General features: G+C 39.7%; 1 protein-coding gene across 1 annotated transcript in view; it reads left to right on the top strand.

Moving 5' to 3' along the window:
- nphs2 (NPHS2 stomatin family member, podocin) overlaps positions 1–14,059 on the top strand; it is an 85,325-nt gene extending 71,266 nt beyond the window's left edge. Inside the window, exon 8 of the mRNA XM_088598812.1 lies at positions 13,928–14,059. Coding sequence (XP_088454938.1) covers positions 13,928–13,975 — 48 coding nt within the window. The 3' untranslated portion in view covers positions 13,976–14,059. The remainder of the gene's footprint in view (positions 1–13,927) is intronic.
- The last annotated feature ends 3,115 nt before the right edge of the window (positions 14,060–17,174 follow it).

The following is a 17,174-nucleotide window of genomic DNA, read 5'->3' as shown; positions in this document are numbered from 1 at the left end:
TTTTCTGGACACTCCACTCAAAGCGCTTTACAGGTAATGGGGTCTCCCCTCCACCACCACCAATGTGCAGCATCCACCATATCTTAGCCTTCTTCAACCGTCTTAGGAAGTACAGGCACTGTTGCGCTTTCTTGATCAGACAGGTGGCATTGAGAGACCATGTGAGGTCCTCGGTGATATGGACGCCAAGGAATTTAAAGTTACTGACCCTTTCCACTTCAGTCCTGTTGATGTGGATAGGGGCATGTCCGTTTTGCAGTTTCCTGAAATCAACGATCAGCTCCTTGGTTTTGCTGACGTTGAGGGTGAGGTTGTTGTCTTCACACCACATTGTAAGGAGATTGACCTCTTCCCTGTAGGCCCTCTCATCATTGTCTGTGATCAGACCTACAACTGTGGTGTCATCGGCAAACTTGATGATGGGGTTGGTGTTGTGTTTGGTCTTACAGTCGGGGTGTAAGGCCGGGATGCTGCGGGATGCAGCGGGGTGGTCTGCATTTTCTAAATCCCCAGGTGGATGGTCACTGTGGATGTCCTCCGGCACCCACAGCCTGGCGAATATTCCCTCCACCAGGGCCTCGGCCGGAGGGTGTAAATCTCAGGCTACTTTGCAAAATAATCCATGGCCACCAGGATGTAGTGGTTGCCTGCCTTAGTGTGCAGAAACGGGCCCAGTATGTCCACCCTCACTCATATTGGGATGGCCCTTCTGAGCGACGCAAACTCCACGCGTGCGGCAGAAATGCATCACGTTCCGGTGACAGAGACCAAGAGAAGTGGCCCTGGAGTCGCTGCAGAATTTTCGCGGAGCCGAAGTGCCTGGCTGACCGTGCACCGCCTAGAGGACTGGCCCACGGAGCAATCGTACAGATGCAGCCATTCAAAGTGCGCAGTACAGACACGTACCGCAGGTAATTGGCTGCGGTATCGCGTATCATGACGCAAGATGGCGCGGTTCGTGATTGGTTGACCGACAGGGGCACTCGTGGTCCGTTGGTCTGTCGTAGAAAGACTTACTGTAAACGTCTTTACTGTGCCCGTTGTAGATATTGAATTTTACCACTGAAGGGAAATCTTAGTAGCTGAGCATAAAAAGAATAGGAGCATACTGCAACGCGTGTGAAGGCCATAAACGATATTAATTTTGGAACATAAACATACAGTATATAGCTGGTCTTGGTACTTTAAAGAAAAAAATACACACCAGTATTCCATTTCTCCCTAAACATTTTAAGCTTCGAAGTCTTTAACTAACGCGATACCGGAGTCAACAAGCATACTTTTAGAATTTGATTAAAAGGGAATATAATATGGAATCGCGTATCTAAAGAATTTAATAACGGTATGATTATATTCGTGTGCTGCGACAGGGCTGTGTAAGGCTGTTTTGCCTCCCTGTTCATGCAAGTTCCCCTGTAGCCTACTGGTCTAGGTGCATGACTAACAACGCACAGGTTGTGTGTTCGAACCCAGCTGGTGCTGGACTTTTCTTTTAACAAACATTTCTTCGAAAAAATAGAATAGCGATATTATGGACAATCAATTGACTTTTATATTTCAAAATATCGCAACATGATCGATTCTAAGTCATTTTTGATAACAATGAATAGTCACCTTCTTCCCTTCTGGCAGCGGTTCCTGCTTCTATTGTGTGTGTGTGTGCAACAGAGTAAATTTTTATAGAGAAATGGAGGCTGGACAGTATGCGTTACAATATAAACATTTATATTGATTTAAATCGTGTTCTGATTTAAATCGCAAACGCGTGTTTAATTATGTGTTTTTTAATCATAATCAGGCTAATGCATTTCTACATTTTCTGTATGAACCAGCTTAGAGGTTCATACAGAAAGACAGCTTGTGTTTAAATTGAGTGTAAGGTAATTTATGCTTCTAAAGTCATGGTCAGCATTTATTATTGTACTGTGCTGTAAACTTTTTCTGTGCCTAGTCACATTATTTTATAGCGTTTTTATTGCATTATTAAATCCGGTGGCGCTGTGTGTTAGTTTCCTGACTCCCATGTCACATGGTCTGTGATTGAATCCCATGGAACTATGACTTTATTTTTTAACAAACATTTCTTTGAAAAAATGAAACGTTTCCCTTGGTCAGAGATTAAATAAAACCTCACTCGCACCAAACAAATTTATATTTCTAAATATCACGACATGATCGAATTTAAGTCTTTTTAATAACAATGAATAGTCACCTATGTGTTACAAAATATACATTTATATTGATTTGAATCGCGTTTTGATTTAAATCGTAAATGCGTTTAAATATATGTGTTTAAAGGCGATATACTGTATAAAAGCGCTGATTCCTATGGAGTGTGATCCGCCGGGGATTCAAAAAAAATATTTTAAATAGGCTGATAAAGCTTCCCAGTGGGCAAAAGACGTATAATATACGTCTATTAAACGCATACCTTAGACGTCTAAATGTGGTCTACAATTCGTCTAGAATGAAATTCTAATATACGTCTAAAGTTATACGTCAATTATACGTCTATGTTTAGACGTTCATTATACATAAATGGTTGGAGTTCTATTATACGGATAAATTTAGAGGACTATTATACGTATATGGTTAGAGGTCTATTATACGTATATGGTTAGAGGTCTATTATACGGATAACTTTAGAGGTCTATTATACGTATATGGTTAGAGGCCTATTATACGGATAACTTTAGAGGTCTATTATACGTATATGGGTAGAGGTCTATTATACGTATATGGGTAGAGGTCTATTATACATCAAAGATAGATTTTATAGGTGTAGAAACAAGTAAACCAAGCCAATGATTAGGTTTAGAAATTTATTCTGAAAATACACATTCACACCTGAAACATATGTATTTCAAATTATACATTGTATACAATCAATCAACAATCAACATATGGGCAATAATCATAAAAAACACAACTAGTCTTAAACTTCAGCTACAAATTCTGGTAACATGGCAATATACAGTATAGTCATGACAAACACAAAACTAATTACATTAATACACTAACTCAAAACCACATTTTGATTCAAATATACATTTTAAAATGTACAACTTCTATATTTCCAAGAAAAAATAAATATTACAATGGAAGTTAAGACGATTTTTGTCCACTATTTGCAAACCCTGTCTAATTGTCCTATCAGTTAGAACCAAAAACCAATTATTTTCAGTGTCCAGATCTCCTGGCCCCCTGCCTTGCATATGCATTCTTCAAGTAACACATTGCGTGCTCCTTTATTTCTTTTTCTGTTGATGTAGGGTGGGACTTCAGCACCGTAGCTATGAGAAAATTATATAATATTACTTCCCAAATAAATGATGATTAATATCTTCTTTAGTATAATCTAAAAAATGAACGGTTTACTAAGCTCAAAGCTGAAATAAATGTATAAAATTTGGCTTGCATCATAGCAGTTGAGCAATAAAGTCTGTCCTAATTAAAGAGTACCCAAAGTTTGAAAGTACAACATAGAATAAGAATAAGAGAAACGGCAAAACGATTTTGTGTCGTCTTCCCCATTCACACTATTTTATGTGCCATTTTTTTGCTTATTCACTTACTATTTTAATCAAAATAATATTAAGAAAGATCTGTATGTATTCAGAGAGTATTATTATTGTTCATACTTACTCGTCAAAAGAGGATTGCTGAGATATTTGCGGATATACTTCTACGTTTGAAAAACGTGTCCAAAATGGTGACCAACGAATACTAGCAATGCATTGTGGTATATAACCGGAAAATATGCTGGGTTTGATATTTTCTCAACGTATGCGTTTATTAATGTTGTCGATATTATGGTTGAAATTTAACATTGATAATACATCGCGGCTATGTGCCCCCTGCTATGAGCTGATGTGCAATTTTAACGCATGCAGTTAGTAAGGATCGGTCACTGTTGTATGGTATTATATATAATGACATTATGGAATAGGATGGGGACAGGCCTGGCATCACGGGGGGAGGGGGGAATGTCGCCCCTTCAGTTTTGGGCAAAAAGATTTACCTAACTTAATTTGCGCCCTAAAAAAATTGTTGTACTTTGTCAATGGTCAGACAACACTAAATGACACAAACAGTCACTCAGTCTGTTTGATGGGCAGGAGGGCTATCCGTCCAGGAACTGCACATATCAGTGTCGTTATTGAGTGTCAACATTACGATCCTGTTTGCTCAGGTGGACCGATTCCTTGCAGTAGTTTATCATTATACTTGATATCGTTATATAACTAGGACTAGTTATAGCAGACTGTGCTTTCTGTTGGTTTTACAACATTTTTTTCTTAACGATTCAGAACATCCATGTAGCTGCAAAAATGAACGCTTATGGTACTTTTCGCTCCAGGCAATACAAACCGTGAGAGTGACGAAAAATGTGAAACTGAACTTCATCGCAAATACCAGATTGCTAGTCGTTATCTTCTATCATGAAGCACTAATCAATGGCATAGCTGCGAGATTTCATTTGGGTAGCTGCACCGTACAGCTCCGTTTCAACCGAAATATCACCCCCCCTCAGAATTTCAGACGCCCCCCTACAGATTTTTCCCCGGGCACCGCGCACTGATGGGGGACGGGGTGTCCAGAAAATGGTATCAACTTTTGTCAAGAAAATAAAAATAGAAACTCTATAGGCACTCAAACATTTTACAGTTTTTTTTCAGGCAGGTGGCAAGACCCCCTCCGCAAAACCCTTGTATGCCAAGCTGTGGGCATTGATTCGTCGAATATACGTATATTTACGGCGAAAATACGGCTATACGTATATATACGTCGCCTCGACGTATAATCAACGTCGAATTGCAACCGTAAAATCGACGACATGAATAAACGCATATATAACGTCGAAAACACATCTAACACAGTGCCTGAGGCTTTTTACTGTATGTATCGTGTGTGCCGCAACTAGGAGTATACGGCACTCTGCACAGTGCACGAAGTAAATTATTTTCGCAGTAATTAATTTATTATATTTACTATATATCGAGGCGACGTATATATACGTATAGCCGTATTTTCGCCGTAAATATACGTATATTCGACGAATCAATGCCCACTGGGTTAGACTACTGTAACTGTATTTTAGCCTGTATTAAAACAGAACATTGGACAATGCAACGTAAATTGCAAAAATGCACTTGGAATCTGTCCAAGCCCTCCTACAAAAATTATTTAAACTGCGACACTGATCATTCATCTCTAAATAAACTTTATTTTATATAGCGTTTTAAGCGAATAGGTAATTAGATTGCTCATAAACCTAGTCGCTTTTTCTACATAAACACAGCGTGATTGCTCTCTGAAAATGCTTTTCCTTTATATTTACAGTAGGCTCAGATTTCAACTATAGATCGTATTATTATAAACTTTCTTGGAAAAATGTATTTTATGTAAACCATGTTTGCTATTAATTCATTTAGGGCTAAAATACATTCATTGTCTTCCAATCGAGTCGAGTTGACATTGGAAGCTTGCCACACCCGGACTGTTAAACCAACGCATTAGCACGTCAAAGCCCATTGAGGGTATTGAGCCAGTATTGGCTTTAGTATTCCCCCCCTCTCCCTTCAATTCAATTCAAGGTGTTTTATTTGCATGACAGATGGGTACAAGCGGTGTTGGGTATGTATATTGTAACGCTTACTGCCGACAGGCACTGTGTAAGAGCCGGCGTACCAGAGCAGTGCACCGAGGGAGCGTCTGCATTTATAACTTAGTTTTTAAAATTAGTCAAGCAATATGAAGCATCTCCTTTTACTTTTAAGTCCCTTAAATACATTGAGCACAGCTTTCTCACCACTTAAGATTGCTTTTGATACCATCCTTACACAAAGCAGAAGGTAAATCTTAGTGCCTGAGCATAAAAAGAATAGGAGCATACTGCAACGTGTGTGAAGTCCATAAACGATATTAATTTTGGAACTTAAACATACAGTATATGGCTGGTCTCGGTACTTAGTGTCTGTATCTGCTTCATTTTCTAATTTTGGTAGCACCTCTAACTGCTTGTCTTTCTTATATGTATTTACTTTGTAATCTGTGGTCCTTTTATCTGTTTTTATATCTACTGTATTGCTTTGAGATGCCACTTTTAAAGGTGATATATAAAATAAAGTTTTATTTATTGTTATAGAGAAACATGATCAGTTTTCCCTGGTTCAGATAAAAAGATCTAAAGCATACTAGTTTGTCACTCTTCTCATTCCCTTTGCTAAATAACTTTTCATACTAATCTGATCAATCTAACTGCCTGTTTTCTGTGCTTTCTCTATCCTGCTAGATTTGCAATTATTCTGAAAATTTTCTTCTTGAAATAACTAATTTCTAAATACCCTTTTTCACTGTTAACATCTTGCAGCAACTCTGCGACAAAATATACACTTAGCACAGTTCATCCTGCTACCAACATTGAATAAAAAAAATCTTATGATTTCTATATTTATGTCTTTATTTAGTGGTTTCATTAGTGACAAAGGCTAAACTTTCTTGGAAAAATGTATTTTATGTGTTGCGGAAAAAACTGACTTGCTTTAACAAAGTATGTTTACAAATCCTTTCACCTGGCAATCTACCTGAATGCCCAACTATCTGAGAAGCCCTCCATGAAACCATGGTTGCTATTAATTCATTTAGGGCTCATTGACAGAATTGCTGTTTTTTATGCATGCTAATTTTCTGATTCCTCACTCTGTTTCATGTTTATAGATAAGACTTTATTGATCGCGAAGGGAAATTGATGTACATGTTCATGTACATGATGAACATGTTTGCATGTTCTTTTGTAACATACACCTTTTTGTGATTTTTTTGTATATTTAAGCAAGTGTTCCTGCATCCCTCTTCTGCACTATAGTCATGGCTTTTTTTCTGTTTGTTTATTTCAAAGCAACACCTGCTCCATTTCTAAAATTTTTTGCCCATGTGCATTTTTGTGCACTTTAATGTCCTGAATTTTCATTTGCATTAATTTGTAGAATGAAATGAGTTTTAGCCTTAAGTTTTCACTATCTTTTGTTTCTTGTCCTACAACTGTTATTATTGATCACCGAATTATTGTACTTGACATGACTTCATTCAGCCTTTCCTGAACGTCTATGACAGGCAGAGAGAGTGCTGTTTCTAGTGCGATCTTTTGCAGCTGACATTTCACTGTTTTAAACGAACAAGAAATTAGATTATAAATCAGTTATTCTATATAAACACGGCATAATTGCCCTCCGAAAATCCTCTTTTTCTTGTTCGTTTTAGAGACCTTGATCGAAACTGATTTTAGTTGTCAGAAAGGATTTATTTTCTCTGTATTTCCTACATTGCTTTGTCGAGATTTTAACTTTATATCTAACTTTATATCTAGGCTCAGATTTCAACTATAAATCGTACAGTAATTAATAGCAGTAAATACTGATGTTTTGCTCCCTCTTACCACAAAAATATGTTTTGTAGTTGGGATTAACTTTATTTCGTACGCGTATCTACTCCGGTTCGGACACCGAACAGTTAAAGATGGCGGCAAATCAGACACCCAGAGAGGGGGGGGGGGCCGTCTTCTCGCCTCCATAACTAAAATGCCAAATAGGAGTGGCTTAAGCGACATACACAGTCGTGTAACTGACAGTTTGAGGTAGCCTATCGTGTAAATTTCGCTTTGTTGCTGATAGGTTAAGCTTTCGAAACTCTGCCCCAAAGTCATGTGACTGATTTTTCGCCCTGTTTCGTTGGTTAAACGCAATGATCACAAGCACCACCATGGTAACTGGGATGTGTAGTTTTTAATTCTGTTTGAATTATAACTGTACGTACTGTCTTCATATTTGGCCAGGGCTTTAAAGAGAAGGCGCGCCAAAAAATTTCGGTGCCGTCGTCTCCGCTTTAAAGGTACCCCCGTGCTGGAAGAATTTGACCTCGGAACGTTTGCCCAGCGTACTGTTAAACCAACGTATTAGCATGTTAAAGCGATTCTATTGAGGGAGTAGCCCAGCTACCACTTAACACTGTACTTCCTACTTTGAATACCTGTGAGACCGGTTTAATTTGTCACAGCCAGCACTCCGGGAGAGAGGGGGTTGAGTAGTGGAGGCAGGCGAGATTTCCAGCGAAAGACACCTCCCCCTCAAAAACCCAGTAAGCAGTAATGCTTTAAGTTGAAAATCGAGGTAGATTTTGAGGATGATAAAGAGGGTAAACTGGGATGGGAGGAGGGTTTGGTTTTGCATAAGGGGCAGAAGATTTCCCTTGTAAGGATGGTATCAAAAGCAATCTGAAGTGGTGAGAAAGCTGTGCTCAATGTATTTAAGGGACTTAAAAGTAAAAGGAGATGCTTCATATTGCTTGACTAATTTTAAAAACTAAGTTATAAATGCAGACGCTCCCTCGGTGCGCTGCTCTGGTACGCCGGCTCTTACACAGTGCCTGTCGGCAGTAAGCCTTACAATATACATACCCAACACTGCTTGTACCCATCTGTCATGCAAATAAAACACCTTGAATTGAATTGAATTGAGGGGAGAGGGGGGGAATACTAAAGCCAATACTGGCTCAATACCCTCAATGGGCCTTGACGTGCTAATGCGTTGGTTTAACAGTCCGGGTGTGGCAAGCTTCCAATGTCAACTCGACTCGATTGGAAGACAATGAACGTATTTTAGCCCTAAATGAATTAATAGCAAACATGGTTTACATAAAATACATTTTTCCAAGAAAGTTTATAATAATATGATCTATAGTTGAAATCTGAGCCTACTGTAAATATAAAGGAAAAGCATTTTCAGAGAGCAATCACGCTGTGTTTATGTAGAAAAAGCGATTAGGTTTATGAGCAATCTAATTACCTATTCGCTTAAAACGCTATATAAAATAAAGTTTATTTAGAGATGAATGATCAGTGTCGCAGTTTAAATAATTTTTGTAGGAGGGCTTGGACCGATTCCAAGTGCATTTTTGCAATTTACGTTGCATTGTCCAATGTTCTGTTGTAATACAGGCTAGAATACAGTTACAGTAGTCTAAGCTTTATCAGCCTATTTAAAATATTTTTTTTGAATCCCCGGCGGAACACACTCCATAGGAATCAGCGCTTTTATACAGTATATCACCTTTAAACATATATTTAAACATGCGTTTACGATTTAAATCAAAACGCGATTCAAATCAATATAAATGTATATTTTGTAACCCATACTGTCCAGCCTCCATTTCTCTATAAAAATGTACTCTGTTGCACACACACACACACACAATAGAAGCAGGAACCGCTGCCAGAAGGGAAGAAGGTGACTATTCATTGTAATCAAAAATGACTTAGAATCGATCATGTTGCGATATTTTGAAATATAAAAGTCAATTGATTGTCCATAATATCGCTATTCTATTTTTTCGAAGAAATGTTTGTTAAAAGAAAAGTCCAGCACCAGCTGGGTTCGAACACACAACCTGTGCGTTGTTAGTCATGCACCTAGACCAGTAGGCTACAGGGGAACTTGCATGAACAGGGAGGCGAAACAGCCTTACACAGCCCTGTCGCAGCACACGAATATAATCATACCGTTATTAAATTCTTTAGATACGCGATTCCATATTATATTCCCTTTTAATCAAATTCTAAAAGTATGCTTGTTGACTCCGGTATCGCGTTAGTTAAAGACTTCAAAGCTTAAAATGTTTAGGGAGAAATGGAATACTGGTGTGTATTTTTTTCTTTAAAGTACCAAGACCAGCTATATACTGTATGTTTATGTTCCAAAATTAATATCGTTTATGGCCTTCACACGCGTTGCAGTATGCTCCTATTCTTTTTATGCTCAGCTACTAAGATTTCCCTTCAGTGGTAAAATTAGATATGAATATTCAATACTTAAACGGGCACAGTTAAGACATTAAATATACATATACATACTGTATACAGTACAGTTTGCATACGGTAATATGTTTATGTTCCTAAATCAATCTCTTTTATGAGCATGTGAAAGGCATGGTGAATCACTGTACTTTGCATGATTGGAAACAAATGCGTGATTACGAAATGCTGTGGTGTTACTTTTACAAAGACGGTCAATGAAAAAAAGAATGTTGACCAGGGCAATACTTTGAGTTTACACTTACAGCTTGTCCAAGGTCATTCATTATTAATACTATTAGTAATATCTTCGTTAAAGACTGATGGCCACAGCTCAAACATGAGAGGTTGAGCTTTATTAGCTCCACCTTGCGGAAATTCCGGATACTATTATTTTGCTTGTCGTATTATAGGAGAATTTACGGTAACTAGCGGTATTTACCGGTAACTCGCGGTATTTACCAGTACCTTGCGGTAGACTGCGTACAGCGTACCGGAAAATAATGCGGTATCGCCCGCGCATTTTGAATGGCTGCATCTGTAGCACCACAAGCTGCCACCCGACCTCGCCGTTGGAGGGTACCTGCCACCCCCGGCGCAGCACCCCGTCCCCCACCTCCAAGGCCTCCCACAGCGTGCCTTTATGGACTTGGGGTGAGGGGCTAGCTCCCCCCATGTGGGCTGGGTCCCTGCTGCCTTCCAGCAGAGCACTGGCCCGATGTCGTGGTCCACCTCCTGCTGTCACACCAGGTCTGCCAGGTCCACACCGAATGGTCCTCTCAGGAACATGGCTGTACCGCACACTTCCCTCCTGACGCAGGCGGCCTCCACACGCTGCTCCTGCCGGGTGCAGTATTGGCAGTCCGCTGCCTCTCAGGGTCGCCACGAAAGAGCATCTGTGTTTCACTGTCGAGACCCCGCACGGTGCATGACCGTGAAGTTGTACTCGGTATCTAGCACATAGAGTAGCGACGGATCTGGGAAGGTCAGGACAGGAGCCCCCACCAGTGCCTCCCGTAGGCCCCGGAAGGCCACCTCACACTCCATGTCCCACACAAAACAGCACCCGTTCTCCGTGAGGCTGTGTAGCGGGGCGGCGAGGCTGGTGAAGGCCCTTACGAACCTCCAGTAGTAAGATGCCAACCCCAAGAAACTACAGAGCTCCGCCACGGTCCGGGGTGTCGGACAGTTGCGCACTGTGGTGACCTTCCCCGGGTCTGTGGCCACCCTTTGTGGTCCACATGCCCCAGGAAAGTAACCTCCTGCCTCAGGAGCTCTCATCTCCCTGGGTTGAGCTTCAACCTGGCCCGCCGGATGCAGGCCAACACTAACTGAAGGGTCGTCAGAGCTCCTGTGGTGGGAGGTGAACTTCCTGTGACACATTGTTGGACCACGAGGTGAAGGACAGGGTGCTGTGACGGGGATGGCGGGTGCCTTCCTGTGGTGAGATCCGGTGGTGCTGCAGCTGCTCCACGAGGCAGTGCTCCGAGTGGTGCATGGCCAGCCGGACGTAGGGCACTTCGGCTCGACAAAAACCCTGCAGTGCCTCTGGGGGCATTACTATTGGGGGCTGTGCCACCGGGATGTGGAGCAGTACTGCCAGGCAGTGTGCATGGTGCAATTGGGTCCTGCCGAGAGCTCCCAGGCCTCCTTCCAGCAACATCGGTTGGAGGCTCCCATGGAGCTGGTGGGGGTGGACGTTTTGGGCCCATTTCCACGTACCGAGGCCGGGAACCGCTATGTCCTGGTGGCCGTGGACTACTTCACCAGGTGGCCCGAGGCCTACGCCTCACCGGATGAAAGCGCACCTACAGTGGCTGATGCCCTGCTGGAGGGGATGTTTGCCAAATTGGGGGTCCCGGAGGATCTGCACAGTGACCAGAGGTGAAACTTTGAGTCCCAGGTTTTTACCAAGGTACAAAACAGAGTACTGTATCTGTTGTATTTTCTGGTATAGTCGTTGAATAGTGCTATAGAATTTAGATCTACAAAACATGTTTCTCATGCGATTGTCTTGTTTTCTAAAGACACTATTGGACACATTCCTACACATTTCACATCAAACCAAGAGAATACGCATGAACATGGCCAAACAAAAACTAAATCATCTTCTTTACAAACTAACATCAAAATCTCAGCTAAAAATAACAAAATGAAAAAAACTTCCAAACAAACAAAAGCAGAAGAAAAGTGGTTTGAATCCAGAACTGCATACTGATTCAGATATTAGCAAACAATGTTCAGAAGGTGACAAAACGTAATTTTCAGCTCAAATAAATGGGTTTGTGCAACCTTTTCCATCCAGCTGTAACTACTGTGGCCAGAATTGCATACAGAGTCAGATATACATCCAACTGTAACTAGTGTTATGAGACCTTCATACAGAGTCAGCTATTATCAACAATGTTTAGAATGCTACAAAACATCATTTTCAGCTCAAATAATTGCTTTTCTGCACCGTTTTACATCCAACTGTAATTAGTGTTTCGAGAACTTCATACAGAGTCAGCTATTATCAACAATGTTCAGAATAGTACAAAACGTCCTTTTCCACTCAAATAAATGCTTTTCTGTACCGTTTTACATCCAACTGTAATTAGTGTTTCCAGAACTGCATGCAGACTCAGATATTATCAACAATTTTCAGAATCATACAAAACGTCGTTTTCAGCTCAAATAAACGCTTTTGTGCAATGTTTGACATCCCACTGTAACTATTGTGACCAGAACTGCATACGGACTCAGATGTTGGCAACAATGTTCAGAATGATTCAAAATGTCATTTTCAGCTCAAATAAACGCTTTTGGGCAACTTTTTATAATAATATATATGAGGGTAGGATTTCCTCTCATGCCTATACCCTATGACTTGTCAGATTATCTAGGAGCCATCTTATGTATGAATGACATTAGTAATACTTGCTGGTGGTGTTGTAATAATACAAACAACAATTGTACATTTAAAGGATGGCTAATGGATCAAAATGTAGTGTATACTGATTTCTCCAACTTTTACTTACCAAATGTGTGGCAAAATAATATTTGGTGGAACTAACTTATTAAATATTTTTTAGTGCTTTCTATAAGTTCAGAGTAGTCAGCTGGACGAGCTCTACGTAAGGCTTTCTTATATTGTTGCGAAATACAGTAACTGCACGCACGTATGGGTTTCAGAGGTTGGAGTAAATGCCTTGCCACAAGGGTAATGTAGAGTGAGGCGCCATGAGAATAAAAACTGTGAAGGTATTAAAATATTAAGTTCTGAAGATCTTTTTTGATTCTTCATGATGCTTTTAAACTTGTATTAAACCCACAAAATTAGTATTCTATTTTCGATGCCAAAAGACACCTAATTTAGAAATTCGTTGCATGCATTGAGCTAAGTATCTGTATACATTTTGACTACGACCAAAAACCCTGGATTATACCCACCATGGAAAACTGTAGCATTGAAGGTTTGAAATCTTTCTTGCTTTATTGAATTCATGTTAGAGGTTAAAAGGAAAATGGTCTGCTGAAGAGTAAACCTAAGCACAAACCTTACAGTATGTGCTTAGGTTTTATTTACTGTATGTGCTTTGTAAGGGAATATGCATCTTTTATTCATGATTTAATAATTTGTGGATTCTGTTTAATCTAAATTATCTTTAGCTCAGTGTTTTTAATGTGTGTTTTAAATAGTCCCACATGGAATGTAATTATGTAGCAATGTGAGAGTTACAAATTGCCTCTGATTTGTGATGAAATGTTGGTGGTGAGAAGTGTGTGTGTTGGAATTTCCTATCAAAACTCACAGTTCTGTGTCAATATGGGGCCCTAACCTGAATCTGCATGAAATTATTCAAAATCTTTTTGGAACCAACACAGAGATTGATGTGAGATTTATAAGACACCCAAAGCTATTTCAGTTTTTCTCCTCACAAGCTGCTTGAACAATTTGTGTATTCACAGCAGGCCAGCATATACTGTATTTAGAATCATGTCCTTTTCTAGTTCAATTTTTTTTGTATAGCACCTTTCACAACAAGGTTGCCCCAAGGCGCTTAACAATACAATTGACGATACATTTTGTCAATACAGAACAGAAGACCAGAAGACAACAGAGGAGAGGAACCAAAAACACCTTAGTAAGGAGAGAAAAAACCTCTAGGGGTCCAAGGTCAACTGGTTCCCCAACCCCTTTGGGCATGCTAACATTATATAGTTTAAAAAAGGAAACGATGAAGGTATTAATCCATCCATCTATCATGTTTTTTGTGTGTTAGTACTCCATGCAGATCTCTGTAGACCAGTAAATTCCTCCTAAATGATAGCTATATCCACGATGTCCCTGTTGGATCCATGGCAGTGATGCAGCATCCGATTCAGATGTTACCCAGCTCGGGCACCATCCGGACATGTGGGGAGGAGAATAGGATAGTTTGGTCAGAAAAGATGTATCTACCTGGTGGGCCAACATAGAGACACACAATGGCATGTACAGCAGCACCAGCAGCCATGGTTGCAGCAGGCTATAATGTAAGAGTTGAACCTCTAGGTAACTGCATCAGCATGCATTTGCTGCAAAGGAACAAGTAAAGGTTTGTTTATTTGTTCTGAAAAGAGAAGAAAAGAAACAATGTTTTTGGCTCCACACACAAAGAAGGCTCCATAGCTGAAACATTATGTTTCTTTTTTTCTATTTTCAGCATGGAATAAACCTTTACTTGTTCCTCATGTCCTTTTCTGTCAATTGTTCCTGTTTAAACACTACATATTGGTAAATTAACTCCAATTCTACTTAATTAAACAACATTTTCAAATTTAAAACAATTTAGCTACCTGTCAGGCATAAATCTTGTAATAATAACGTTAAATTGTTACAAAAATATAGTCTTATGTCACAAAGCTGAAACATTGAACATTGAACATGATCAAATCACAGCATACTGTAAATGTCAAACTAATACTGTTCAACAATGGTTTATACAATTGTAAGTCAATAAATGATAGCTATTATTCTGGAGAAAATTAAATGTATTTCCCTTATTTAAATCTTGTTGGCATTTAGCCAAGTGTGTGTCAACATATTGTCACCAAAGCTTGAATCTGTGATGGTTGTTCTCCAGCCACAAATTTAAATAGCTTCTGTTCAAAACCTGTTAGGGAATGAAAATCTGACCTATTTATAATCCTAGACTAAATATTTTATTCTACTGTAAAATAATATTACTGTGTTAACAATGATGACAGCCATCTTTCATAATGGCTTTGTTAAAAACTGGTCAATGTAATAAGCATCACATGTTTTAGGTCTAATCAGTAATCATTAATCATTTTTTAATAAGTGATACATTGATAAAAACATGTCTGAAAAGTAAATCTTATGCTGTTGAAAAGCACCTCAATTGACTCTAATCATATACTGTGTGTATAGAAATACATGTTTGCATTTTTTATCTACCCTAATTACCATACTCTTTGATAACCTAGTTATCTTGCCTGGAATTTATGCATATCTTTTTCACTATCGGTTCTGATCAATACATAGTAATTAAGCTGCTGTTGTTAGGGTTACTAATGATTACTAATGACTTGGTGTAACGCTGCATCGCAATAGAAGGCTCCCGAATATAGTGGAAATAATATTGCCACTACATACTGATATATCTGTCGCTTGGGAAATTATTGTAATATTTAATTAAAATTGCTTAACACTCATACCACATTTATGAATAATGAAGTACGTGTGTATTAACAAAAGAGTAATTTACTAATAATTACATTTAATGTCAATCATTATTATTTTAAGATATCCTAGGAAAGAGAATAGAACTTAAGCAAATAGTTATATAAATAGATTATGAGCCTTTAATGTGTTCTATAAAATCTGGGAGTCAACTGAATATATTTGTTAAATATTTTATTGTGATGGGTCTCCATATTTGTGGTTATCAGAGGAAAGCAGGGATAATGAGCAAATGGGCGGTAAATAGAATAATATCTAAAGGCAAATGCAAGCATACATTAAAGAAAAAAAACGATGATGGTGCTGCATCTTGATGGACTGGTATGCAAACCAAATAACAGAAAAGGAAAGGGTTGTTTTAAAATTCCAAAAGCTGTCATGATCGTAATCGCTCCTCTTTAGGGCGCTCCAGCCCTTTCATATTTTAGTTGATTACATGCACCTGCCCCCTGTTTTGTCCATGTTCATTTAAGGCGGGCACTTCTGCTATGCCTGGCTCAGCACTGGGAGATGGATGCCCGGAAGCCTGCCTACCAGCGGGTCCAGGAGAGACCCGATGGCATATGCTTCATTACTGCGTCCTGACCATCTGAGTCCGGGGCTCGGATTGCCTGTCCTCTGATTTTATTCCCTATCCCTGTTCCGGATCCCAGTCCAGATTTTAACTGTTTGTTTCATCTTGGATGGATCCCCCGGTTTTGGACTTTGGACTGCGCCCCGGATTACCCCTTTTGGATTGTCTGGACCTCTTTCCCCTTGCCACGCCCACCGAGCCCCCCGAATGGCTGACTCTGCGCTTTGACCCCAAGCTTCTCTCCCTGTCTGTGTCTCATTGAGAGCAAGTTGGGGTATGTGAAAAGTCAAATTCCTAATACAATAAATTGTATATGACCAATAAAGTGATCTTATCTTATCTATCCTGCTGTACCTCTCCCGGATGTCCTTCTCCACTTACTTCCGGATTATACTGTCTGCATAGGGTCCTGAACTACATTTCGCAGGAGCCTGGACTGACTACTGTTACAAAAGCTCATTCAATGTGGCTTCTTGCGTTTTTATGTTATAGTGCAGCTCTTGTAATGTTGCAGGATTGTGCACAGGTGTCAGAAGATACCATCATAAAGAATAATCATGGTCACCTACAAGAACTCCAGAATACAATCCTTCCTCAAAATTAGATTTCAGACAACTGCTGTCAAACTTTGAGCAACATATGTACTGCCAGCCCATCCTGCTACCATGTTGAGAAATCTCAGGTTATGGTCACATACCATTTGACAATTAATCGAAGAATACCAACGTCTGTTGATGTAAACGGGATCTTTTCTTTTCCTGTGAAAGCGAATGGGGATATGTGTACAATGAATAGCACCAACAACTCTTGGGATTCCGGTTTTAGTGTAAAAAGCTGTGCAGATATTTCGTTGCTCCTCTTCGTTTGGCATAGCAGGTAGATCGTATGTAGGGCCGCAATGGCTGCAGCGACTCTGTGAACTGTGCGGCAAACTGTGATTTCGTGTACTTTTATAACATCGCCATCACAATTAAAAAAGATCCAGTGGCAAAAAACCGCAGAGCTAATAAAACCTGGTGTGTGGG

The sequence above is a fragment of the Lepisosteus platostomus genome, chromosome 11 (genome assembly GCF_059453375.1).
Source record: "Lepisosteus platostomus isolate fLepPlt1 chromosome 11, fLepPlt1.hap1, whole genome shotgun sequence".
Lineage (NCBI taxonomy): Eukaryota > Metazoa > Chordata > Actinopteri > Semionotiformes > Lepisosteidae > Lepisosteus > Lepisosteus platostomus.
This window is presented reverse-complemented; position numbering and strand designations above follow the sequence as displayed.